Source organism: Emydura macquarii, unplaced genomic scaffold (assembly GCF_026122565.2).
Source record: "Emydura macquarii macquarii isolate MOO-44397 ecotype Brisbane River unplaced genomic scaffold, CSIRO-AGI_Emac_v2 contig_3671, whole genome shotgun sequence".
Taxonomy (NCBI): Eukaryota; Metazoa; Chordata; order Testudines; family Chelidae; genus Emydura; species Emydura macquarii.
Genome location: NW_027133808.1, coordinates 4,802,933 through 4,830,866, shown reverse-complemented (window position 1 = coordinate 4,830,866; position 27,934 = coordinate 4,802,933). Strand labels below are relative to the sequence as shown.

The 27,934-nt window shown below is 38.9% G+C and overlaps 1 protein-coding gene across 3 annotated transcripts in view; it reads right to left on the bottom strand.

The window, feature by feature from the left end:
* The window catches only part of FGF14 (fibroblast growth factor 14), a 548,357-nt gene that overhangs the window by 113,862 nt on the left and 406,561 nt on the right, over positions 1-27,934 (bottom strand). For 2 of the 3 annotated variants that reach the window (XM_067536830.1, XM_067536831.1), the window contains exons 2-3: positions 20,101-20,211; positions 8,886-8,989 (exon numbers count right to left, since the gene is read on the bottom strand). In XM_067536830.1, coding sequence (XP_067392931.1) covers positions 8,886-8,989; positions 20,101-20,211 — 215 coding nt within the window. The remainder of the gene's footprint in view (positions 1-8,885; positions 8,990-20,100; positions 20,212-27,934) is intronic. The other variant, XM_067536832.1, reaches the window with a different exon arrangement.

Sequence of the window (27,934 nt, the reverse complement as noted above, 5' to 3'; positions counted from 1 at the left end):
AGAAAAATGAAGGTGTATTTATGTAATAGGGTGAGGAAAGGTTAACAGGGTTAATAAAAGGTTATGTAACAGGGTGAGGAAAGGTTAAAGGAGGGGGTAACATGAGAGAGAGAAGTGCTAGGAACATCAAATTTGACAGACCAGATTAAACCATTGGTCCATCAAGTCTGTGTCCAGCCTTCGGCACTGACCATTACTCAATGCTTCAGAGGAAGGCAAATCCCCCAAAATGCACCCAGTCAAAAAAGCAATGCTATACACTGAGGAAAGCATTCCTTCAACCCCTGTGGCAATCAGTTTACTCCCTGAAGCATGAGATTAGATTATCCTTACTTTAGCATGCATAACTACAAGTTTTATTTCTTGTCATGAAGTTATCCTGTCCTTTTAAAAATCCAGCTACATAGCTGACCCTATGACCTTGTGTGGCAGTGATTTCCAGGCTAGGACAGGAGAACAAGAAGCATACAAAAGGAGCCTTTTCCCCCCTTGATCAAATCTGCGTAAATCCCAATCTTAAATAGAAGTATGTGCATGCAAGGAAAAGTCTGCAGAAATTGTGTGTATGTGTGTAAGAGAGAGATGGTGAATGAAGGTTAGCGTTTTCAAACAAATATGGTTAATAATTTATATTCATTAGAAAGGGTATGTTAAAAATCTGTTTTCAGTTAAGGATTCTATGGACCTGAATAAATCAAACAAGGTGTGTACACGTGATATGAGGGCCAGAAACAACTCACTGGAATTTCAGAGTCAAATTCTGCTCTCTTGTACACTGAGTGGAACCCCATAAATGGCAGTGAGCTGCAAATGAGGGCAGAAACTGATCCACTGTATTTATACATAATGTGAAATGCATCACTTTTTACACTACGATCTCTCCCTCTGATGAACACATAGCGGAATATTTCTTTGAGATTTCTTTTTTCAGTGAACTTTGGTCCAAGAAGGAGCCACCATTGGCTGCCAGAGAAACTCAAGCTGGCAGCAGCCAACACAAGCAACATTCTCAACAGAAACCTGTTTGATTCAAACACCTTTCACTCCTCTATTACCTCATCCCCACTCCAGCAGCCTTCCTTGTTCCCCTTCCTTCCCTTTAATCCTCCACCGTAGCTCCTATATGTACTTCCCTCTCTTCTTTGTTCCCTCTCCCTTCTTTTGTCTTCTCGGTTAGCCAATCCCATTTTAACAAAACTCCACCCAGAAAATGTAACAAACCCAAAACAAAGAACCCTGAAACAAATCTGTGGCACTAACATGTCATCTGCAAAACATCACTGTTCACTGTGCGTATGTATCTCTTTCCTCTGCACTCTGTCATGCCCTGGGGTTGAAAACAGTCTCTTATTCTGCGTTAGCATAGTACCTACTACAATGGGGCTCTGTTTTCAGTTGGCCCCTAGGTGCCACCAGAATACAAATAAATAATAGTGTAAGATGCTAAGACCGACAGCGCCTGAGACTGAAATCCTTCATACTCACAGAACAGGTACAGCAGAGAGAAGCAGTGTAAACTTCCCTTCTATTTCCTACCAGCATGTTTCAACCATGAACTGTAGGGACCACCCTCTGGTGTGAGCAGGTATTTCATCCTTCAAGCAGCTCAGTCCATAGCCCCTACAATGGGATACGCACGAAGGGTGCCAATTAGTATCCCCTGTAACAAATTCTTGTTCTAGTATATGTCCACTGAGAAATTACTGAGAGGAAGACCACTGACTAGGCATATAAACTTCAAAAACACACAAAAATGACCATACTGGGTCAGACCAATGGTCCATCTAGCCCAGTATCCTGTTTTCTGACAGTGGCCAACGCCAGAAGCTTCAGAGGGAATGAACAGAACAGAGCCATTATCAATTGATCCATCCCACTATCCAGTCCTAGCTTCTGGCAGTCAGAGGCTTAGTGACACCTAGAGATTGGGGCTGCATAATGAATTATATGTAAGTAACCTTTCAGTTGACACGCAATAAAAGAAGACTGTATGAAACAGATCTACAGATAGAAAGGCCTTCAGCAGCTAACTCTTTAAAAAAATTACTGGATGGAGAGCCTTGTTCAAAATGTACATATTTACACTCTTTCCAGAAAACGTTACTACAATTTTAACTATTTTCCAAGGATTTGTAACAGGTGATTTTGTATTTTATACATTTGCTAAACATGTGTTTACTTAATGATATCCAGCTAAAAAATTTCCAAATTTTCATAAACAATTGTTTCTGAAATGAAAATGGAATAGGATTTTTAAACAAGTAACTGTGTACATCAAAGAAATGGGTAGAGTTTCTTTCTCAAACTTAAATAGCACCTATCTATGCTCTCCATCACCCTAGTATCCAACTGTTCCACATTATAAGTCCTTGTCAGAATTTGCAAGGTAGTTGGAGGAAATCTCACACTGACTTTATGCATGTTTTATGTTTTACTTGGGTGTAGTTCCTGTATGTTACCAAGCACTGGCTTTTTAAAAATGTAATATAAACTTCTATAGAATTTGAAAATAAAGACTAGTATTGTTCCATAATCTGTGAAATGCAGATCATGAAATTAATTTGGTCAAGATGGGTAAGCAACAAATCTTACTTTCCCACTCTCTAAACTGTGCCAAACCAGCCCAAACATGTAAGTAATGTCAGTTCATAGAATGTAGTTAATACTTCCTTTTTCCCATGCTTTGTCAGTCTTATCTATAGATTGTAAACTATCAAGGGCTGACTCTATACAGTGCCTAGCACAATGGGGCCTGGATTTCAGCTGGGGCCATTAGGTACTACAATAATACAAATAACTGAAAAATATTATATGTGAAAAATTCTGTCTAATTTTTGTGGTACTAATTTTTGAGTAATTTTTCTTCATCACTATTATTATTCCAAAGCACAAAGGATCTAAGAATCTAAACGTATTTTTTTTCATTTGACTTTGATTTAGATACTATAAAACTCATCAGTTTAACACTGATTACTTTCAGTCTCATTCTCTTCCACTGCGTGCTGTCTACAAACCTATATGCTAGAGGCTGCAAATTGTTCTCTTCAGACAAGTCAATTACATGGACTTAAAGAAACGGTGGCAATTTCAGCACTGGGGAGCAGCTGAAATGTCAGAAGAAATCCTCCATGCTGAAGATTCTTCCTACTGAGAGTTGCTAGGGACTACTGATATTATAACTCACTTCCTGATATTATTCATTGACATTTTCTCTAATTCCAGAAAGCTCCAGCATAGATTATCATCCTACAACTAGCAAAGTATTATGCATCCAGTTTTGCTCAAATTAAAACTGCGTAACATAACACAGATTAAATCAAATTTACACTTTACAAAAAGATCATTCTATAGAGCAAAACATGTAAAGGCTTTGCTTTTGGAAATATGGTTGGTTTTATAAAAGTACACTAGCTACTTTGCACTAACTCCTCAGGGAGAAACTTTTACTGTGCGCTAAGGCAGTTTAGCTTAGTACACTTCCAAACATATTAAGCTACTGCGCACAAAGGCATTCTTAGTGCACAGAAGAGTGTCCATATGGGGAGCTAGTGCAGAGTAGCTAATGCCCACTAGCTAGTGCACACCAGCTACTATGAGATTTTTCCCCATGTAGATAAACTGTCAGTGTCTGGTGTAACCACTATCTTGGACTTACATGAAGCCTGAAATCAGAACCACCTCCATCTTCAGTCAAGAAAAGACCACCACAATAGTCAACCCCTGGCAGTTCATGGACCTAGTGAAAGTCTAGAACATCCGTGCAGCTTACTGACCCCACTAAAAGTCCCTGGAATGAGTCGCAATGACACTGACTACTGCCATTGATACTGTCACTGAAGCATTCTTTCCCATTTCATTCATAGACTTCCAGTCTTCTCCAATGACCTGCAACAGAGGAAATGAGGCAGAAGAAAACTCAAGGGCTTGTGGCAGACAACGGACAGGTACAGACCTATAAATGCTTGTTTTCCTACACTCTGGCCATGGAAGAAACAAAGAAATCCCACCTTTCCCCCACTATAGCAGCCTCTAAATAGTGCCCTGCTGAACTATTCTAAAACGTGAATAACCCAGAATAACCACTCAATTCCAGAACCTAGTATCCTGCAACAAACTTACAGACTACTTCTCAGAAAAAGTCACCTGAGGACATCCAAGATGGCCTCTCAGGACACCAGGAATCATAAAATGGACTCCGGTGCATGACACAATACAATCAATCTCTGAATTCCACCTATTCACATACCAGAAAATCCTAAAAGCACAACAGTAAAACTGAGTCACAATCATCGACTCTTAACTAACCTTTTTTGAGAGAGAGTTGAGCCACACGGCTTTTCACAAATAGCAACACTTTTCATTTGTTAATTTGTTACCCAATGTAAAACTATGGACCAAAATGCAACCTCAAATTTGAATGTGCAACATCCAATAAAGTCAGTGAGAACTGTGTGTGCAGAACTAGGAGCAGGATTTGGCTGAAGTACAAAGAAAGTGTAAAAAATGTCTTTGTCAGGCCCTGCAATACCATCTCCTACTGTAGATTTTGTGTATCCTTGTGGGGTGGATGGGCTATCCAACAGCACTGTCCTTCTAACCAGTAATTTAGGGGTCAGTTCTGCTCCTCGTGACTTTAATAATGTAAGATCAAGTCCTGGAAGAAGTTTGAGACTTTTTGAGTGTTTGAAGAAAGTGTACTGAGACTTAAAAGCAGCAATGTGAGCTGCTGGAAATTATAGTGCATCAGACAGCAACCACCAGTCAGCAGAATACTGCTGAATACTTCATTAGCCCATCACATAGGCATGAGACTTCAAAAGGAAAAGATAGAACAAAAAGGTATTTAGAAACTTTAAACCCCTCAGCAGTAGGAAGATTCTTGGGTTGGCGATACAGGATGTTCTTGTGTGGAAAAAACCTGTTTCTGCTGCAAGAACTGCATTACATGATAGTGAAGAATTCAGACTAAGATTCCAACATTTTGTGACTCCATGAAACATGATCTCTCTCTCTCTTTCTGATTTTGTTACTTGTATAAATATAATTTTTCTAGGTCACTAACCTGTGTCTACAATCAGGAGACCATCAGTAAGTTCAGACACACTACATTCTGACAGCACTAGACTTGTGCTACAAATCAACAAAAACATTAGAAATGCAAAGTTCAATGGTTAATATGTTAAGGAATATATATATAAGTTTCTAAATGCTTTCTCCAGTTTTTGAAGTGAGCTCTTTCCCCCCCTCCTACGTCCCAAGATGCAAACACCACATTGTTCCAGTCTTTTACATCACATTCTTGGAGACAATAAGGTGGTGGAGTCTTAAAGAAACATTTTCTCTTAGCGAAACATTTTCCCCAAAGCTCTATCAAAACTCTAAAGAATTTTCCCCCTCTTGACTTGGGAGTAGGAGTTTAATCTGGATAAGTATGCAAATGACAGACAGCATATCTGAACTGCTACAGTGGGTTCTGGTCCCAGGTCTATCATTTAACTGAATAAATACTTAGCAAAGCAGTGGAGAACCTAAAAAATACTGGGGAGGGGGGCTGTTTTTTAAAAATGGTCATGCACTTTGGTTCTTCCAAACCTACTTCAGATTCCTCATCCTCAAGACTCATGGCAGGGCAATAATTCTTCTAGTTGAGAAGAACTGAACATAAATCCCTTCCAGTCAATACTGCTGCTTACCTGATGAGAGGTGATGTGGAATAGTCCCACCACATTCCCCAAGACGATCAAACCTAGCCTTCCCTCATGGCATGAGAACTATCATATAGTCAACAATTTGGCCCAGTTCATTTTTACTTGTTTTTTATTTTTATATATGTCATTTTAAATTAATATATTTCCACCACACAGTTTTAAAATATAGTTTCTGGTCCGATATCTTCTATACTAAGTTTTAACCAGGATTTTTTTAAGCTGAAACAAGAACAACTGCAGACACAACCATAACTTCACTTGCATGAGCAGTGCTACTATAATATAAAATATGACTTCTGTATTTTGAGATCACTATGTGAAAAATATTGCCAAAGGAATGGAAAACTCACCAACAAGATTGTGATATATATTGTTTGTCGCACAATTATAACAACATTTTCCCCCAGAGGGTGATATTTCACAACTTCTGCGTACAGTATATTTTCACTTTGACTCCTGGGGAGATACACACACACAAACCCCCTATCCACTGAGATGAAGACAAACTCCTTTTTCTGAAGCAGGTACTTTCTTCCATGTTTTTATTTTTTATTTGCAAATGTATTAGTCTCTACACTCAAAATATTCAATTCCTATACATGTAAGCACAATAGTAATTCTTAACCCCGCAAAAAATACTAGTATGAACTTTGTCATGGACATGAGCTTTACCAATGATAAATTTTTTTAAATCACCATTCTTAAATCTTACTTCAGATTACCAAATATCACAAACTAACCTGTGGAACTCATTGCCATGAGACGTTGTGATGGTCAAAAGCCTACCTGGTTCAAAAAAGAACTGGGTAAGTCCATGGAGAATAGGTCTGTCAATGGCTATTAGCCAAGATGATCAGGGACGAAAGCCTATGATCAGGGCGACCCTAAACCTCTGATTACCAGAAGTCAGGAGTGAAAGAAGGTGTGCAACGGTCCATAATTGCACTGTTGCGTACACTCCCCCTGAAGTTCTGGTATGAGGCACTGTTGAGGACAGGATACTGAACAAGGTGGACCATGGTTTGACCTAGTATGGCAGCTCTTATGTTCTTATCTCTATGAAATAAAAAATAGTATTTTTTCTGATCGTTTTTGGCATGTGTTAAACCTAAAGACTCTTCTACTACATTCTGTATTATTTTCATTTATCTTTGCAAATGACATTTTCCATTTGATTTCTTATTTTACATGAAAACAGAATAAATGGTATTTTCCCAATACAACATGCATTGTTTCCCTTACCTTACATAAGGAAGAGTGGACAGACTGAGCCACTCTCTCTAAGGAAACTCAATGCAGTAGAAAATGTTAAAAATAAAAACAAATGCACAGACAGTGTCATGCAGAAAGCAATTAATAAATGTTGCCAATAACAGCAGACATATGTATGTAAATCAGAAGTTCTGAAAATCCTACTAATAAAGGGCATATAACTGGCCCATTCTGTAAACCTTTACACATGCACATGACTTCACTCGTATGACTAGTCTCATTTAAATCAATGGGACTACTCACACACATACACAACTTTTATAAGCCAAGTGTTTTCAGGATTGGGTTCATAGTTACTAAGGATTGGATTCTGCCATCTTTGCTCATGTTGATTAGTACCTTATGTAGCAATTAGTCACACTGATTTCAATGGGACTATTTTTGGAGTAATACATGAACAAAAAGTATCATAATCTGGCTATGTAGAGTTCCTCATTCTCCAGAATTACAGCCTAGCAATTACACTGCTATATTTTCCAAAACGAGCACATCTTCTGGAAATGTTCTTTAGTGTTCACTAGGAAGGGATGAGAACACTGTGAAATTACTGATGGGCAGAAGCATATTCATATTGCATTGTTGCCACATGAATAAATAATCTCCATGTCATCACATTGAAATGAATTCCATATACATGAAACTTTGGGAAACTAGGAAGCCAACAGTGCTCTAATCTTCCTCACTGCAGGGAGCTACTGCATGTGCGTTATGTTTTCTTGTGACAGAATTTTCAATGTCGTACTAAAGAAAATAAATCTTTCATATCACATTTATTTTGGTGTTCCAGAGACATATTTTATGATTAGGGATTTTCCTTTTTTCTTGGTGTTGACATTCAATATTAGGATATACTTTTTCCCTTCTAATGAACTGTTCAATGATAGTCACATATTTAAAACAAATAGAACACTTTCCTTCAAGGCATCAGAAGCGTAATCTGCCCAATTTCCACTCAAGGCACAGTGGAAATAAATCATTATATCGTAAGTCAGTGTGGACTGGAATATCATCTGACATAAGAAATTTAAAGAGCATGAGACAAAGCATGAACACAGCATCCACTGCAGTGAAATAAAAAGTCCTTCAACACCTGGTTAATACTGTCAGAAGTGCGCCTCGGTATTAAAATGTGCTTATGTCTTAAAGAAAATGATTAAGTGATATAGGTTTAACATTGAGGCTTTTCACAGCTGTACCACCACCACACTTTGACTGATTAGAATGAACTTTATTACTTTATTAAGTAGCATTATCGTGTCTGAAGGGACTTTTTTAGCTTTGGCCATTTTGCTGGACTGTGTTACTCAATGCAATTCTTACCTAGCAATTTTTCAAAACCTTTTAATCTTAAATCACATTATCACATTTTTATTAATCCAAGTGATGTTTCAAATACTAGTATTCTTAGCCATTAGGGAAAAAACCATTAGTGATACACACAATCAAAAGATATTGATATGTAATAAGATCGTAAATTACATTACAGAAGCATCTTATATTTTACTGAAAATCAATCATTAAAATAACGTTTGTAGCAAGTTTTAAATACTGAACAACAGGACAGTAATGAAGGCACTGTAGAAACTTACAGAAAGGTTCTAGAGTATTTAACTGAAAATTATAACCCATCTGTAGTTTTACTAACCCATCCCACAGATTTCAGTAGCTAAATATATCTCTGCTATAGAATACTATAGAATGTTTTTTACAAAACTCCTACAGCAAGGATATCATTCTTTGTTAAATTCTATAGGCTTTTAGAGTAATTTTTATAGAATCCATAAACATATTGGTTTACGCTCTATTAATTTCTATAGATCTTGTCATAAGAAAGATGTCTCGTTCTGGTACCATTTTGGATATACATGTCAAAAGAATTCAGAATATGTGCAGCATGCTACTTACTGATGTGTAGAGGAAGCCTTCTCCATTTAGGGCTATATACAATCCTGTCTTTACACCCTGGATAGCGACAACTCGTAATCCCACTGGTATAAGGTTGAATAGTGCTGTAAATATAAACGTGATCTGTCACAGAAGGGCACTGATAAATAGAGTATTTGAATAACCAAAATCAAGAACAAAGAATGACTGTTACTGCCCTCACAAAAAGATCTGATCTCAATAACATTTTAATTAAGAAAGCATTGCTACTGGTTAAGTTAGTATTTAAGCTTTATTTTGCAAATTTAATTAGCAATTATTCATTTAGCATTTTAGTAATATTGGAACAATTGCTAGCTACCAAATAATGAATGTCTCATAGGACTGAAAAAAGTACAGTAGCATCACAATTTCAAATGAATGGAAAATGCTTTAACCATATAAAGGGAGGGGTAGAAACAATTTGTAAATATAACATTTAGTCATCTATTTGTTTCATACAGAAAGTGAGAGTAACAATCAGATTTTTCTACAGAATGAAAATCTTTCAGTTTTGTCCACAGTGAATTTTTTCCCTTCAACACTTAAATGTTACTGCTCTAAGAGGCACCCGCCCAGTAAAACGGCTTTCACCAAGCCTATGGCTCCAGAGCTGAAAGAGCAGTGGATATTTTTATTGAGGACATCTCTGGTATAAGCAACAGTACATAGACTCAGAATATGGGAAAGCACTTAGCCTTCTATGCAGAAAAGATATCAAGCACAGATCTGAATGTAACTTAAGCAGCGCATGTTCAAAAGCTGTCTTGAAAAAGTACACTTTCCTAAATTGAGGCTTTAACGAGGAACAGCTAACAGCTGCAGTAACAAAGATACGTAGATATAAGATAAAAAGACAGCAATAACTTTGATCAAAGGTTGAAACAAAACAATATAAAGGTGCAAGAAGAGGGAATGGGGGAAAGAGTTCAAAAACCTCAAAAAAAAACAAACAACAAAAACAGCGAGAAAAACAGCATGGCATTAATTTCATTCCCAACATTTAAGAGCCATCAGGATGGAGACTTTGCTTAATAATGGCATAAATGAACAGTCAGTTTTAGAAATCTGTTGGCTGCACTTCACATTGCAAGTCCAAAAAGGCAAGTTGCACTTGTGTTACACTACATGGGAAAGATGGCAAATGCTATTTATGACTCATGGCCAGCAAAACACTTGGCAGAAAAGATCTCCTTGAAAAAGACTTTAGCATCCTGACTGACCACCCCTCTGTTTAAAAAGGAAATAAACAAGGTTGATAAAAAACATTAGTCTTCAGGCAAGTGAGACATGGACTAATTTTTATGCCAAATTACACCAATAAGCACATGGGTTTGCTGACTTGGATTATGAGATAAGACACAAACTGTGCATCACTCAAGAGTCTGGAGAACAGCTTCTGAGCCAGAGCTCATGCTGGACAGCTTTTAAGCACTGGATGAGCTGGGAAATGAGAGAGTTACAGGACCTTGGATGAAAAGCAAACTACAACCTGTATGTACACTAATGACACAAGCCCACAGTCTCACCAACTCAAGTCTCAGGAAGTAAAACTGGATTTCAAAACATGGGCAAAAGCTGTTGTGATTGCCCAGCATTTGAAAAGGGATGACATAAAAGAGGCAAGAAAGCATGCCTCATGGCACAGTCCCTAGTTAAAATCCCAGAATTCAAACCTACATCAGAAAAAAGGGAAACACACACACTATCCATAAGGCACAGATGTAGTCAAGGTGCAAGAACTCCAGGTTGGAGGCAATGGCTCCAGAGATGTAAAGGAGACCATGTTGACTCAGAGGAAGCTAACCATATCTACATAATTGGAGTAGAGTATATGGCCTGTTAGAAGGGTAATGCAGTAAAATATTCTCTCAGCACATGCCAACAACACTACTGGGAATATGCTCATGCAATAAAAGAATACATGAAATGTGATCTTTAAGAAGAAATATAGCCACCGTAAAAAGTTGGAAGATGCTGTGATAAAGCAGCATGCTTCTGGCAGCCACAGAATGAAAAGAAAGTGCATAAAAAAGAATTCAAAAAGGTACATAAAACAAACTGAAGGATTTGTAGAAAAGAAGAGTTAACAGGGGTTATACAAAAGTCAAGGTAAGCATACGCCAAAAATTAGCATTAATATGCATTTATTTGTATTGCTGTAGCTACCAAGGACTTCAGTCAGACTGGGGGAGGTTTTACTGGTCTAGTCATTGTACAAACATACCATAAACTCATGTATCTAGTCTAATCTGAGACAAGATGCCATGAATGTAATAAAGAAAAGGAAGAAAGGACATAAGGAAGGGGGCTGGGGAATACAACGATAATGGAAAAAAAAATCATAGGAGTACCTAGGTTAGCTATTGCACAGTTTGATGGCTTCTGAAGGTTCGAAATCATCTGAAAGTTTTAAAATAATAAGTAACATCAGTTACTCCCAACTTTCACACAGCAAAGACACCATTATTTGGATGACTTCTTAGGTGTCACAGCAGAATTGGGTCTTGAGTAGGGATCTGAAGGAGGAGAGAATTTGGAGGAGGATTAAGCCTTACAAAAGAATGAAGGGATATTATTCCATGACTAAAGGGGAGCATGAAAAGAATAAGGATATATGCATGGAACAAGTAGTCAAATGGGCATTCAAGACTGACATAAAAAAAATAAAACCACAGGATTGCACTGGATATGCATTAACAGCATAAAGTTTGTACAGTGCCTAGCACAACGGAGTCCTGATCCATGACTAGATGCTATAGTAATACAAATAATAAACAAACAACAACAACAACAGAGAAAAGAAGGCACATATATACTGACTTTTATTCCAGGTCATTCAGGATCACTGAGTAGGAAATCAAACACGTTCTTTAAAAAAAGATGCACAAAGCCACAAAAGATCCAAGACTACTGTTGATAACAAATGACTTCAAATCACAGAAGGCTTTTCAAAATTTTTGGAAAAGCAAAGTTCATTAACATCATTTGAGAAAAAGAAACAGGACCACAGTCAGACAATAACAACCCATGAAGGAGGATTGCAGACCTGTAATAATTACAGTGTTTTTATGCAAACAACGCAAAAACAAATTAGAGAAATCTATAACCTTAGATCCTCAACACTGAAGGCATTAGACTAGTGCATGAGCTGTTTAAAAAGTGAAGCAGAATGCTGGAACTCTGCTAATTAAAGATAATTCATCCAGTACCTGAGAGCATATCTGGATTTCATTGCACAAGACAGTTCACACTTCATTGCGACCAAGGAGGTTAGTGTGCATATAACTATTGATGTACATATGCCCAGCATAACTGTTAGGTGAACACTTCTCACTGATCTTAGCAAAACATTCTATGTCTCAGGCTCAGTATGTGATATTTACATGCTCATAAGTTGGTCAAATGAAAATCAATATTCTACAGAACCTGGTTGTGCAGTAGTCCTCAGTGAAGACTATTTCCATGCCAGCTTGCAACTTTCAAACTTCTAGCACTTCAGCTGTAACCCTATTAATATCTCACTAAAGATTCAATTGAGCTATTTAGACCCAGCTTATAGTAGGGGGTAGGTAGAATTGTACAATCTGTCTTAGCGAAGCACAAAGCTTTCCAGAGTTTCTCAACATAAAGCTTTATCTGCATAGGGGGACAGAGGCAAAACTACAGTTCTGCCTCCTCCCCACCCCTTTAAGGTGCAACGAGTCTCTCTTGAATAGTAGCTACTAGCAGAGGAGCAGTCGTATACTACTCAGAGTTCAGAGGCTGAATGGGTGTTAGTGGGGTCATTGGCATACCCCCCCCCCCCACTGCACAAGGCCGGCGGAATGTGGCCCTAAATAAAGACTTGAAAAGTGCACACAATCAAATAGTCCAGTCAGTGGAACAGCCCTCCTGGCTCAGCCTGTGCACATTCCCCTTAACTAGATATTCATAATCTTTCTCATTTTTTGTATGGCATCTTAACTGAGGGAACATCTCATGGATTATCCCATTCGCTTCCTATTTAGGATTGCACAGTCTACCTCCTCCCACATTTGCGATCACATAACCCCACAGCAGCACTACAACAGGTTACAAATTTTTCTTAGAAAGTTATTTAATGTTCTCTTAGTTGTTTTAGAAACCGTGCATTGGCAAAATTCAGATTTGGGTTGGGATGAGATCCAGGGATATATATATATATATATATTTTTTAAAGGCATGGTTGATATATACATAAACACACTCCACTGTGTGTGTGTGTGTGTGTGTGTGTGTGTGTGTGTGTGTGTGTGTGTGTGTGTGTGTGTGTGTGTGTGTGTGTGTGTGTGTGTGTGTGTGTGTGTGTGTGTACAAATATAGATATAGAGATATATATTATATAAAAGACCTCTAACACCTGCATGGTTTACGGCAGTAACTTGAAATCCAAAGAATCAGAGAGGTGCTTTTTGAGATCTCTCTCGCCCATTGTATTCACTGGCTTGCCTTCATTATATCTAGCTGCTTTCATTATAGTCAGCTGTAAGAAGCATCCCCCTATGCAGATAAAGCAAGACCTATAGGCCTGTATCCTGTAAGAAATTACCTTAAGCATAGTGTGGTTAAATAGGCCATAACCCTTGGCATAGATAAATGCCCTAGCGGTTACCTTTAGATTTTGGGAACTTAGGAGAGCTTGCCCAATGATATGAGCTAGACTGCATCAGTAAAGGCTACCACAAGGAATATGGAAGTAATAACCACAGATCTGCTTAAGCAAGGGGTGACGGGTATGATAATGAGCTAAGATGGCAGTTACATATCAATAAGCTAATCTATAGGATAAGTACACCTCAGCATTATATGGGTGAAATGGCTAACTTTGGACATGGAGGACTGAGCATAAGCAGATAATGCTCAGACCCTGTAACAAGGAAGCCATCACGTGGTCTGGAGCCTCTTTCTGGGTTTCTTTCATCACTGTCTACTTTCTACCACTTGACCCTTCAATTCATAGAGGAACTTGGACCATCAGAACCGTTGGCATGTCAGAGACTGAGCTAGTCTTTTGTCTCTCACCATCACCAAGTCCTCAGGGAGGGGTGTAAGTATGCAATTTTAAAATCTTTAGCAAAGAATGATATCACAGATAGCCCCAATACTGTATTATCTTTATTTTTGCATGTAGTTGGGATATTTTCTGGCTTTGTTCAATATTTTAATAACGATATCTAAGGCTTTACTTTGACTTCAGTGTGAGTGTCTTTGTCAGCCACCCCGAGATACCCCATGAGATATTGAACTTCATAGTGTTAGTTCTGTGTAGCCTGATTCTAGGGTAAGAACCTTATCACAGTCAGATCAATTGGCCATCAATCCAAACATTATTAACTTTAAAAGGGGTCAGGCAATACCATGAAAGTCTGTTCACATGTGCCTGACTTATAAGCTGCCGTAACTCATCAGTATTTTCCTCAGTACAACTTGCTAGAGACAGGCTGCTAAAAGCTGTAAACATTCTGTATGTATAGCACATGCATTGTCCCAGCACCATGCACCAGCATACTACACAGTACAGAACCTCTGATAGGACAGAGACAAAAGGACTCCACTTTCTCTTTGTACCGAAGGGAAGAGACAAAAATGAGTTTTGAGTTGGGAGAAGATGAAGAGTAATGGGAAGGCAGGGGAGATTTTCAAAGGCACAAATGGCAGTCAGGAACCCAGTTCCTGCTCAAATCTTTTCCCCCCCTATTTATGGGTGTTCATAATTTTGTGCTCTTCACAACCCCTATTATTGAACAAGCCCCTTTTTCTGACCAAGAGATTACACAAGCTGGGACTAGAATTTAGTTTTCTAACATGGCAGGCAGAAATCTTAGTCACATAGCCCAATCTCTTGCCCAAAGAATCTGCAAAATCTAAGTATTCAGCTATGCTTTCTATAAAACAAGTCTTTCCATCATGCCTATTAGAATTTCTCTTTTCTCTTTTAAAAACACCTGGGAAATTATATATCAAAAAACCTCCACCCATAACTATGTCTTAAAAGAGTATAACTCAAATTGCAAAGCGAAGCACTCAAAAGTCAGGAAATGCCTGAATTAAGACTGACTGTGCAACCTAAATTTGTCCCCCTGTTCTTTAGTTACATGATCACATACTTTTGTTTTCCACAGAACCTCTGTCTCATTCGGTGCACAGTACAGACCCGCTCTGGGGATGAATCAGGGTTGTATACTGAAGAAGGCTATTATTTGTAAGATCCTTCCCTTTGTTGCAGAAGTTGGAAGGTGTGTAGTAACGAGGCAGGGGGCTGCAGGAAGAGAGAGTCTTATCCTGAAGGCAACTGAATGCCACCCTGGATAACTGAGTTCTATCCTTGCCTTTGCCACAGATGGATTATGGGTAAGTTGGTGATTTTGATTGTTTTCTTGCATCACACTTCTTGTGGCACCGACAGGGGGACTGGCATCTGGGTATCTGCCTCCAAATGGGGTGGTGATTGAGAGTTATCAGCAACTCAATAAGCCTTGTCCTAACAGAACAATGGGATTGCTACAGCCTAGGTAAAACCAGTTTTTCAGGTCTGGATTCCAGGTGGATGGTAATCAAACTACAGACCACTTGATGGAGGACCTTCATCACCTGGGGGAAGGCAGGGGCTTTGAGGCTGACCAGCAGGGTTACATGACAGAGGTCTGTATAAAAGGACCAGTTCTGCTCTGAGTAGCTCTCTCTCTCACTGAGCAGAATAAGAACATAAGACTGAGCAGGAGGAAAGAAAGAGTGGGTGCAGCAGAATCCTGGACTCCCTGAAGAGACACAGACCAAATTCCAAAAGACTCTTGAAGTGGTGAGGAAACTGAGACTGGGTTTTGCATTCAGGTTTTCTTGTTTTTCCATAGATCTGTATATCTCTTGTGCTGTCTATAATTAAAGGGTGATTTGTTTAGAAATTATTTTGCAAAGTCTGTGTGTTCTTTCTTCAACTATCACATATACCTGAAGGATTAAACTGTAAACTAGAGTAGCAACTCTGGGGAAGGTGTGTTTGAATGACTAGGATGTCTTGGGGGGCATGGGGGAGGCCGGGATCAGCACTGAGGGCCTAGGGCAGTTGGACTGCAAGATCCAATTCCCTGGAAGTGGTACCAGATACATACTCTGAGTCTGAAGTGTGCTTGAGAGGCCAGAGACTATGACTGACTGCTGCCAAGACCCAGGGGAGCTCCGAAGAACACGTTCCAGTATACGGATCCAAACACAGCAGCCTGATGAGCATCTAACAAGAGAGAGCTTGACCTGGTCTTCAACAATGAGGATAAAAGACAAGTTGAACAGCTGCACCATTACTTGAGCATCATCCATCCTCTGTGCTGAATGAGGCAAGTGAAATGAGGCAAGTGCATGCGATCATGTAATGAAAGAATCATAGAACCGTAGAATATTAGAGTTGGAAGGGACCTCAGGAGGTCATCTAGTCCAACCCCCTGCTCAAAGCAGGACTAACCTCAGGTATATCATCCCAGCCAGGGCTTTGTCAAGCCTCAGCTTAAAAACCTCTAAAGATGGAGATTCCACCACCTCCCTAGGTAACCCATTCCAGTGCTTCACTACCCTCCTTGTGAAAAACTTTTTCCTAATATCCAACTTAGACTATCGTAATACATAAGCACGGGGGGGGGGGGCTGAATGGGCAACTTTTGAGTGCTTAACTTTGCTACTTTAGCAACATTCTTTTGACATGTTTTAATGTCACTATATATAATTGAAAGCTAAATACAAAGAATGACATTTAGATGTTAAAATCTAGTTTACTTTACATCAACAAAAAAACAGTGTTGTAGAATGAAGTCATCATCCTGGCTTTTTCTGGTTTTTATTCATGCTTTTTTCCTTTAGAAAACAAAGAAACAAACCAAATACCCATTAATTGTGTGTAGTTGTTTTGATTTAATTATACTTAAACTAGATCTCTTGTGCTTATGATATATAATCACCATATTGATTATATAAGTAGCTGTTGGAAGTAATCATAATACTGAACTATGTTAGTGATTATTGTTTAAGGTCTCTCTTGCAGGAAAAACAAAATAGGACAAGGAGTTAAGGCAGTTTGATTGGGTTGTAATCTCCACAATGAAAGAATCGGTTTTGCCCCTGTTCTAAATTTGATTGTACTAAACCCACAGTTTGTTCATGAGATAACAATGCTGGAATTATGACAAAGATCACTGATCAGCTTCAATGGAACCATTAGATATACACATACCAAAACTGAGTAACCACCAGATCTAGTTACCCTCATCTCACCTCACCGCAGCACCTTCTATTCTTTGTTATTACTATGTCATGAAACACATCTAAAATTAGACTGTAAGCTTTTGGGGGCAGAGATCATATTTTGTATTTATTCTTTAGCTGCTGGGCACAAGTTTGGATGTTGGATGTTTGGATAAATAATAAATAAGAAGCGGAAAAAAAGTCATATTTTGTGACTCAACTTCTCACAATGCTTCCCTGCCAGGAACTCAAAGCATTCCACCTCTCATCCACCCTTCTCTAGCAATTCCCCCTGGATGCTCAAGGGAAGTCAGCTGCTGAGTCAAACTGTGGATTGGAAAAAAATCGTTGCTGTCATTCAGTGCCAATCAGCTGTAGTGCAGAGCATGCTGAAAAATCATGCAGAGACACAACAGTCCATTGCAACCAACAACATTAACCTAAGAGCGCTTTCATCAACCTCAATCCAAAGTTATTCTCAAAAGGACAGGAAGATCCATTCTCCCTGTTGGATACAAAAATGCTTTCCCTCCCCAACTGACTACCCCTGTACCCCTCACAAGTTGGGGGCAGTTGTTAAATAAATAGGCAAGATGTAAACTCAACAGTCAGAAGAATTCTCATCCCTACTCCAAGCCAATCAGCAGCAAGATAAGGTAAAGATGAGGGTGATGTTCAAAGCTGAATATTTCTTCCTCTTCTCACCTTTAGGACCAGCCAGAGCACATCCACTAGTGAAACTGAGGCTTGGATTCTCAAAATAAGGAGATTGCAAAATGAAGGGCAAAACAAAAGAGTAAAAGCTAGATAATCCACAAGAAAAAATAGTGATTTTTTTTTTAAAAAGGGAATAGTAAAAACAGAATATGCTACTGTAAGGAAAATGAAAGGAAATAAAACATATTCCAGAGAAAGACTGGGGAATGAAAGGAAAACAGAGGAAAAAAGACAAAGAACTAACATAAAAAGACTGGCAACAGCAACAGTAAGGAGCCAGACTGATATAGCTGTTCAGATATTACTGAAAATGCACAACTGGTGACACACATTATCTTTCTGACTAGCAAGATAGTATTGGCATTGATAAATTCTTTATATTAAAAGTTTAAGGTGGCAATACACACATTTGGCTAGTATAACATTTTTAATACTATATTGCATTGGCAATAATATCCAGACATTGGGCCTGATGCACCACCATGTTACTCACATTTTACAGTGGTGTAAATCCATTAATTTCAAAGTGGCTACACCAGTGTAAAAAAGGAGCAATACTGTGGTGAATGGGGAATCGGACCCATTTTTTCCATAGCAAATATTAACTTTGTGGGAAAACTCACAGCCTAATCTCTAACTCATGCGAATGCAAAATATAACACGTCCCACCATATTTATCTTGAATATAAAATATCTTTATTTTGCACAGGCTGTTTTTGGACAAGAAAGATTATTCTGCATTCTGGAATTATGGGGGGACAGAGAGACGGGCAGACAGATAGACAGACAAAGTGACGAGATTGAGGGAGAAAAGATCAGAGATTTGAAAAGATGGCATCAGAGAAAAAAGGGAAACAAAGGGAGGAGAAGAGAAACACAAAAACACACATTAAGGGCCTGATCCTGCAGGCCTCATACAGGCAATATTCTCCTGAAAGCAATGGGACTCTTGTTTCTGTGCGACTTGCAATTCTGGACAAATAGATAAGGGGCATGAGAAATGGACATACTTAAGTAGGAGAAAACAGAAAGACGGTTATGAAAAACAGGGAAATGAGAAAGGAACACACAGAAATAGTAGAGAGAGAACAGAGATATACACAGAAATTAGTTCTCTACAATCTGAAAAATATAACAGTCAATAAAAATAACAATATCTGTGAATGAAATACATTAAGGACACATATTGTGTTAACAGGTACAGTCTCAAAAACAGAAGATCTCACAAAAGCAAAACGCCCTCCCTTAAATTTCTGTAGCCTAATTCCAACACTGTCAAGATAACTAGGCATATATTAATGTAGGTGTAATGAGTAAATAAATACCTTCTAAACAAAATGTCTGTTTAAAAATAAACCTCAGAAGTCTGAGTGTTTTATGGAAATTATTCAAATTCAATCTATCAAGAGCAAGGGTCAGTATGCTTACCTATCACTTGCAGCTCAAGTTGTACAATACATATTCATTGTCGGAATCACAACACTCTGTAATATTATACTGAAAGAAATAACACTAAAACCATGATCCACAAGAGTTTTGAAAAGTTACACCATTTTTGTCTGGATAGCTTTTCAAATTGTTTCCAGTTTAGCGGTTCACACACTTGCAGAAATCCTATTGAAGTTATTGGGAATCTTGCTAGGATAAGAACTATAGAATCACTCTCTTTAGCCCAATTCAGCAAGATACTTAAGCATGTGCTTCAACGGGACTAATAACATGCTTAAAGTTAAACATATGTTTAATTACGCTGCCTTATTTGTCAGCGTTTCAAAAATATTTTCTTTGGTTCTCTTTTCTGCTTTTATTTTTCAAAGATAAAGGAAAATGTTGCTGATAGATGTTTTAGGGTGGATTTTCGAAAGTGCTCAATATTGGCCTAACTTTCTTCTCACTGATTTCAACTGGAATTTTATCATTGTCTTCAATGGATGTAGAGTTAGACCCCCGCTGAGCACTTTTGAAAATCCAAAACTTAGTGTCAGATACTCACAAAATGCATAGTTGCTTCTTTCCTGGATACTTTTTTCACACACACACAGGCGTGCTAAGGATTCTTTAAAAGGCAACACTAGTGTTTAATATATTCTAAGTTGACAGAATCTTTTTGCCAAAAATACATCAAAATTCCTCAAAACCCATTAAAATAGTGTCTGCATGTATATATTTGAATGATTACATCTGCAATCTGTGTTTGAGATTAATACGTTTCCCTATAGCAGTCACTTACTAGAATTACTGCTGTCATCCTTGGTTCCATCGAGAGTTCCATCGGGGTGCATTTGCAAGTAGTAGCCTTGCCTGCAATATAACCTGGTCACTATACCCTTGAGCTGGGGATCTGAAAGACAAACATATTTTGTCACTAGCCTCAAAACCTTTTCCAAGAGTTATCCCTACTTCTTTCATTGTAGAAGGAAGACTGTCTCAGTAGTACTAAATAGGGCAATACCTGTTGGAGATTAAGAAAGAAAATTTCTTTCATCAGAATTTTACTACACCAGTTTTATGTCCTGTTTTCTCCTGTGAACATTCTTGATGTTAATTAACAGACATAAAAAGAGCTGAACTACCATATGCAAACTTCTAGTTCAAACTAGATTAGCTCCTGCAAAGACATTTCAGATTAAAAGTAATTTAAAGAGCCTCAGTGAAAAGATTTAAGGGAAAAAAATCATTTCTAAAAACCCTGTTCATGTTTCATATAATTTATTTACTATACTTCATTGGTCACTCTTAGGGACACTTACATGAAAAACATTTCCTTTGTTGCTTAGGGTTTATCTGTTTTATCATTTTATTCCCTACCTGAAGTGATAAACCTTTGTTGTTGCTGTTGTAATATTTAATAATAATTGAATGCAGAAGGTACCAAAGTGCTTTATAGACTAATAAACAAGTCTCACTCAAGCCCTCACCTCTGAAAAACAGCCACACCTACAGCAGGACACAAGAGTTCTTCACTAGCCAGGGCCCCAACATGGCGGGGGAAAAGGGTACACTTTACTGGGTCCCGGAGGCTCTGGGGGGCCTGGCCCAGGTTGCAACCCCCATTACCATGAGGAAAAATTGTTCATGGCTCATGAGATTGAATGTATGGGATGAAGGATAGTGGAATGTGTGTGGGAGGAGGCCCGTGTTACAAGTTTGTACTGGGCCCGAAAAAATTATGCATAGGCCCTGTCACTAACACCAGTGTTTAGGAGGAGAACTGAAAAATCTCTCACCCAGTTAAAAGTAAAAGGGAAAATTTAAAAGGATAAATGCATTCTCCCTAAATTGAAAATTGGCTAGGACAACAGAGTTAACATCCCTACTTTTATGAGAATTGCCACTGGATTGTTTAAGGACCACAGAGCTTCAGTTTTTTGCTTCCTCTCAAAGATGGTGCTTCATTAAGAACCCATAACTCCTTGCTGGCAAATTGGTTCCATTCTACAAGGGAAGAGTGCCACCTTCCTGCAGTAGCTAAGTTTTCCTTAAATGTCTCTCATCAAAATACATACCAGGCCCAAATCTGATTAACAAATTAGATAGGACTAGCTAGCAATCTGTGGAGATACAGCAATAATTTTGTATTTATGACATCACGTTCATCTCCATAACGATTAACTAATATGACAAAGATTTTATTAAAACTTCAGATGAGTAATTAGTAGGATGAGTAAATGAAATCTTAAGGAATACAGATCCTGTTTACACGCAAGTACTCTTATTTGGGTCCATATTGTGAACCCCTTACACACACTGATGAACAGTTACTCTCATGACAAATCCCACTGACGTCAATAGAATTATTTGCAATATGGGTAAGGAGTTCAACAGCGTGGCCCTTAATGAACAAGGAGATTGGAATATGGAAAACAGTGGCATATAACCAAAATTATTCCTAAACAGAATGTTTACATAGTTTCCCACAAGAAGTCAGTTAGTATTGAAAGATCTATAAAAATGATTAATTAGTTATGTTTTTTGCAATCCATTTGCTATTCATAAAATGTCACAAGTCATTCTTTAAAAAACAAACAGAACCATCTACATTTACAGTGTAAAATGAAAACAGTAAATTAAATATTTCAGAGGCTATTATCATATTAGACTACAATACAAAAACGTTCAATGTATTATGAAATATAAACAAATGTTCCGCCTATATGCTGTATTACAGTCAGTCTTGCAAACCTCGCTTTTCATGAACAACTCATCACTGGACTACTTATATAAAGCTTATTTATGTCATCAAGACTTGCAGGACCTTTACACAGAAAGTCTGACAAGTCTTCTAAAAGTACTGGAGTGTTCTGTCTTTTCCTTGAAGCACTATCTAATTGATAATCTGCAGACTGAAAAACATTTTAATCACTCAAAAAAAAAAAAAAAAAAGGAAAAAAGAGCACTACATATGTAATGATTTTATTTTTATATGTATTTCTAAATTGATAAGCTTAAATTAATAAATCATTCTTGATACATATTAAAACTGTCAAAATTGCAAGATGAATAAGGAAATATTAAAAGCTAACTAGTTTAACAAATTCATGAAGCATTTCAAGAGAAGGAAAAACGGAGAAAATTCAATGTTAGTAAAGAAGTAGGTGGTTACGTCTATGCTCAAAGCTGAAATGAATGCAAATAAGCTTTCAGCTACATGGAAAAAGGTAGCATTTTTAATTAAAAACAATCACTGTCTTCTAAGAAGGTTCAATTAAAGTCAGTCACTATCAGAATCTATTTACATCTAATGTGCTGATTGACAAAGTTGAAATTTAGATAGACCATCAAAATTACATTTTAATAACCTTTTTAAAGCAATTTTTTTAGCTACTTAAAAAAAATAAAATGTACTTGTTTTCTTGTTTAAAAAAAAAAAAAAAAATTGCTTTGTTGGTCTTTTATTTTAAATTACCTCTGGTGTATTAGCTATACAAAATTAGTGAAATTATCTATACAAAACGTGAGTGAAAATAATCTTGTGAGTGCACACACAAGATACGGTCAGAATTTTGGGGTGAGGGCTGTGTGTCATGTAGCAGTTCTTTTCCATTGAGCATTTCTTGCCAAGACTCACATGTAGCAAAGTAATGGCAACAAGGCAGGCTGCAGTGTGAATTAGTAATCTAGAAACTGCATGTAGTGTGTATTAGTCGGCTAGAAATGCATGAGTGGTGAATGCTTTCAGCTACCAAAGATGTATTCTAATACATATTCTGACCTGACCAATTGTTATATGAGCATGATTCCTTCATTTGAAGTTTCATTTTAAAAAATTATTGGAGTTGATTTACATAAAACATGCTTCCACTATGAAAAGTAGTTCTTAGAAGACAGAGAAAATAATGAAAAGAAAGGATACAAAATCTTCTTGTTTCAATTGTGTGTTCTATTAAAAAAAAAAATTTTTTTTTTTTTTTTTTTTTTTAAATTTTCCTTTTTTCCCCTCTAGATTCTTAGGATCCTTTTTTCCCCCTCCCTTCCCACTCCACAAGCCTAGGTGTCCTGAGAAAAGTTTAATTTCAATTTTCCTGTTGGAAAATTATGCCAAAAAATTCTCCCCCTGGAAAATTTCAATCTCAACAAAAACCCCTTTTCCAATAGGAAAATGTTTAGTCAGAATTTTTTTTGACTGTCCTTATGTCGTAATACTCAGTACGTCTTTATTGTAACACTCTAGAACTTCAAAGCACAGTAGAAACATGAACTAATTAGTTAGTTAAAGGAGTGCTTAAAAGACTAGATTGCTCAATGAACTGGTATGAGATAGAGAGTCTATCATCTCTTTGCCATCAGCCCAGATAGTGACATTTGATATTTGAGAGCTGTGTGAAATGATTTGCTAATCTCGATCTAGTTCACAATGGAAAAGTGTTCACCTCACAAAAACTATCAAAATTAGCCTCCTGGTCAGCTAATTTAGCAAAGAGATGTGGGGATGACAGGGCAGGGACTCTGAATCTTACCCTTGCAAATATGTAGATGGCCTTCCAGAACACAACTGAGACACATTAGCAACAGCTAATTGTGCAGAGAAACCTACTACTGTATTATAGCTGTTCTGTGGCTAAACAGCAGACTTCATTCTCTAGGAGTGTCAAACTGGTACCTTCTATAAGCACTAGTCAATTAAAAGTATTAGAGAAAGTATGAGTTTGTTCAGCTTCAGAAAGTTTGAGAACAAGTCCCTAAGGCCCTTATAGCATATACAATTTATTGTTTTATGTTTTTAAAGAAGAAATAGTTGCCTAATAAGAATGTGATACAGAGTACTGCTAAAAGACTGATGTTTATCACCTGTCCACACTCACATGAGATGTGTCAGGGTTACAAAAGGTAATACCATTATCCCAATAACACGATAGACATCAGCATCTATGGACCATAGTGGCTACAATTCATCATTCTTCTTATACCCTTGCCCCCAGCACTTTGCTCCCCCTAAACTAAACACACACAAAACAGAATATCAACCACAAAGAAACACAGCCAATTAAACACACAAATGAAGAGGGTGACTGTAGATGACCTTACGTCAGTATTGCCAACTATTGTAATTTTTATCATGTTTTTTGCTATGTATTTTTCTTAAAGCCCTATCCCTAGAGTCAGATGATTATGTGAGAATTTCAACTGACATTTAAATAAAAAAAGTTTCTACCCTTCATGACTGCGCAGAAACACTTGAAAATATGAACCTCAACAGCTAAAACAACCCCAGAGGACACATTTAAAATATCTATTTTAAAAAATATGATTTTGGTGGCCTGTCTTATGATTTTTCAACACTTGCGATTGTTAATATTGTGATGCTCCTGGCAACAAATGAGAGAATTATTCTGCCTCTAATGAGACATCTGTCAGTAAGTACTATCTCTGAAACTCAATGGCTTTTCAATTACTCAGCCACTTTATCTGAAAACTAATCCTTCTACCATGGCCTTCTACCTGTTCCTTTTACCAGAGGTTATTCTGCTACTTGGAGCCTGTGTTTGTTGCTCCAGATAAGAAAACGTCAGTGCCCTCTTAGTTTTGGTTTTTTAAGATGTCTTCTCTTCTTACAGCAGGGCGGCCTGTTTGTCAGGTGACGCAAGTGTCAAATGTATTTTGACCCATGGCTGAACTCTTACCACTTTCAAAAGTGAATGGCACCCTGTCTTCCTTAAAAGAGGCATTCCCCTGTCAAACCCTGGCCGCCTTGTGGGGCTGCCAAGTGGGAGCCTTATTTTCTGCGCCACTGAGCTGCAAGAGCTAATTAGAGAACTGCTGCTAAGAAGCTAAACTTACTGACTCAGCAGGCTCAGATGACTAACAGCAGACTGCTGATTGGACACCTCCAGGTAGAAGGCTTCCTGTCCTATTCCTAGTCTGAGCAACTAGTTGCTAGGCCTGTTGCTGCCCAGACCTCTAAGACCAAGTCCCTGTTTCTTCACCTGGTTCCTACTCCTCATTCCTGTTGCCACACCTCATCCCTGTTCCTACTATTATGCCTCATCCCTGCTCCTGCCTACTCACCCTGACCCCAGTTGTTGATTCTGGCTTAACCTTCTGCCTTGGCCTCTGGTGTAACCCCTTGGCATGACTTCTGACTCCAACTCTGGCTTAACCCTTGGCGTGACTTCTGACGGACCCCAGATTGATTCCTAGCATGACCACAGTCCTGACTCTACTCCAGGGTCCAACAACTAGGTCAGTCGGTCCACGTTACGGGCCCTGATAGTTTGCTCAGACCACCCTGGTCTTCTCTGGGACTCATATTTGAACCTCTAGACTTAGTATGAACACTGCCAGGGCTCTCACCCCACTGTCACCCCAGGTCCCTGTGAGTCCTCAAGAGCAGATCACCGCTCTCCAGGTGGAACAAGCAACAACTGAGGGACCAAGTAGGACACTGTCAAACAGGAAATCTTTCCTTGCAGAAGCAAGCTACAGCATTCAGAGCGGCCACTCTTTTTCTCTTACGACAGCCTTGGTGACCAGCCCCAGTGTTCCTTTACTGGAGAGATATGATGAACCCATTAAACTTACTGAGGGTACCATTACCCAATGCAGGCTCCTGTTTATGCTCCAGCATAAGGTGTATGTCACAGATCAAGTTAAGATGGGACTAGTACTGAGCTTGCTTATTGGGGTGGCCCTGGTATAGGCCTCTCCCTTTTTAGAACAGAATCACTTAGTAATGACCAATCAGAATTCATTTTTACAAGTGTTTGCCAGTATTTTTAGTTTCAATGGCCTTCACAAAGCCCGTGTGCTGTATGAAAGCTCCAGCATATCCTGGGGTCACCACCTTCCTATGTCAGCCAGTTTAGACATTTAATCATAGATACTGCCTGGAATTATGCTGTGCTCCTCCATCAATTTTGGTTTGGCCTTGGAGAAGAATTAAAAGATGAGCTGGCACAGGTGGACCCCACTGCCATTTTAGCGGTGTCTATGGACCTGTGTAACCAGATAGACATCAGATTGAGAAATGGCAACTGGACATAGGAGGAGTGTGCCTACCTGCCTCACTTTACCTAAAGCTCTGCCATTAGGCCCATGCAAGCTTGACCTCAGTTGAGTCCATACCAGCTGACACTGGTTGGCCCTGGCCTATCTACAGGCGAACATGAGCACAGAAGACAGGACAATCCCTGCTTCTATTGCAGAGGAGCAGGGCATGCAGTATCCAAGTGTCCTGTCAAAATCTTTCCTAACCTGATGGCATGGAAGAGACTAACCCTATACCCAGTCAGGGACCCAAGCTTGGATACCATCAGGGAGAAACCCCAGGATTATGCTAACCCAGGAGTTTCCCATCCATCTCTACTTCTACAGATTCCCCTGCAATCGCAGATCACGCAGTTCGAGCAGGCCTTTCCCATACAGTGGGCCTTGATTGATTCAGGAGCAGGAGACAATTTTATGGATTTTTCCATAGCCTGGGTCCTCAGTCTCCTAATACAACCCAAAGTTACTCCACATGTGGTAGAAACAGTAGATGGGTCTCCACTGGCATCAGGCCCAATTACACAGGAGACCACACCACTGGAAGTGGTGACTGGGGAGCACCAGGAATTATTACGATTTAACCTTATTTCCTTCCTGTATTTCACCCTGATTTTAGGGGCACCCTGACTCATGTATCATGATCCCCATTTCCTATAGTCCCAATGTGTCATTACCTTTCCATCTAGCTCCTGTAGAGATAATTGCTTTCTCGTTCAAAAACTTGAAACCATAGAAACCAAGTCAGAGGACTCTGCTCTGGTAACCCAGATGTTTCCCCACATGGTGGCAACCATGTCAGATCTACAAATGACATCCCTGCATGATGGACTACATCTTCCTGTGAAATACAAAGACTACCATGACATCTTAAAAAACAATGGAAAGCAGACTCACTACCCCCACATCGTGTTGATGACTGCTCCATCGACCTTCAGCCTGGAGCCAATGTTCCATCTGAGCATATATATTCTATGTCTGAACAAGCCCTAGCAGCATTAAGGGAATACCTTCAAGAGAATCTAGCTAAAGGTTTTATCCACAGCTTTACTTCTCTGACAGGCACACCACTACTTTCTGTGAAGAAGAAAGATGGCTCTCAGATTCTTCGAAGACTACAGGACACTGAAACTAATAACTATACATAATGGTACCCCTTACTGCTAATCCCAGAACTCGTGGACTGAGTAATGTCAGTTCGGGTGTTTACTAAACTGGACCTTATAGAAGCATATAATTTAGTTTGAATCAGGACAGGAGATGAGTGGAAGACAACCTTTAGAACAGCGGCTCTCAACCTTTTTTTCCAAAGTACCACTCGGGTCAGGTCAAGAACCGCTGGTCCTGACCCAAGTGGTACTCCAGTAAAAAAAGGGGGGAAATGCCCTCCGCCGAATCCTGCCCGCCGTTAACCACATTTCGGCGGCAAGCTTTCAAACATGCGGAGCTGGCCGGGTTGCTTTTTGGCGGCAGCATGGGGAGAAGCCGGTGGTAGGCTGCGAGGATTCGGCGGGGGGAGGGGGGTTTCGGCGGAATCAGGGGTGCAGACGGCGGTAGGCTGCGCGTCTTCGGCGGGGGGGGGG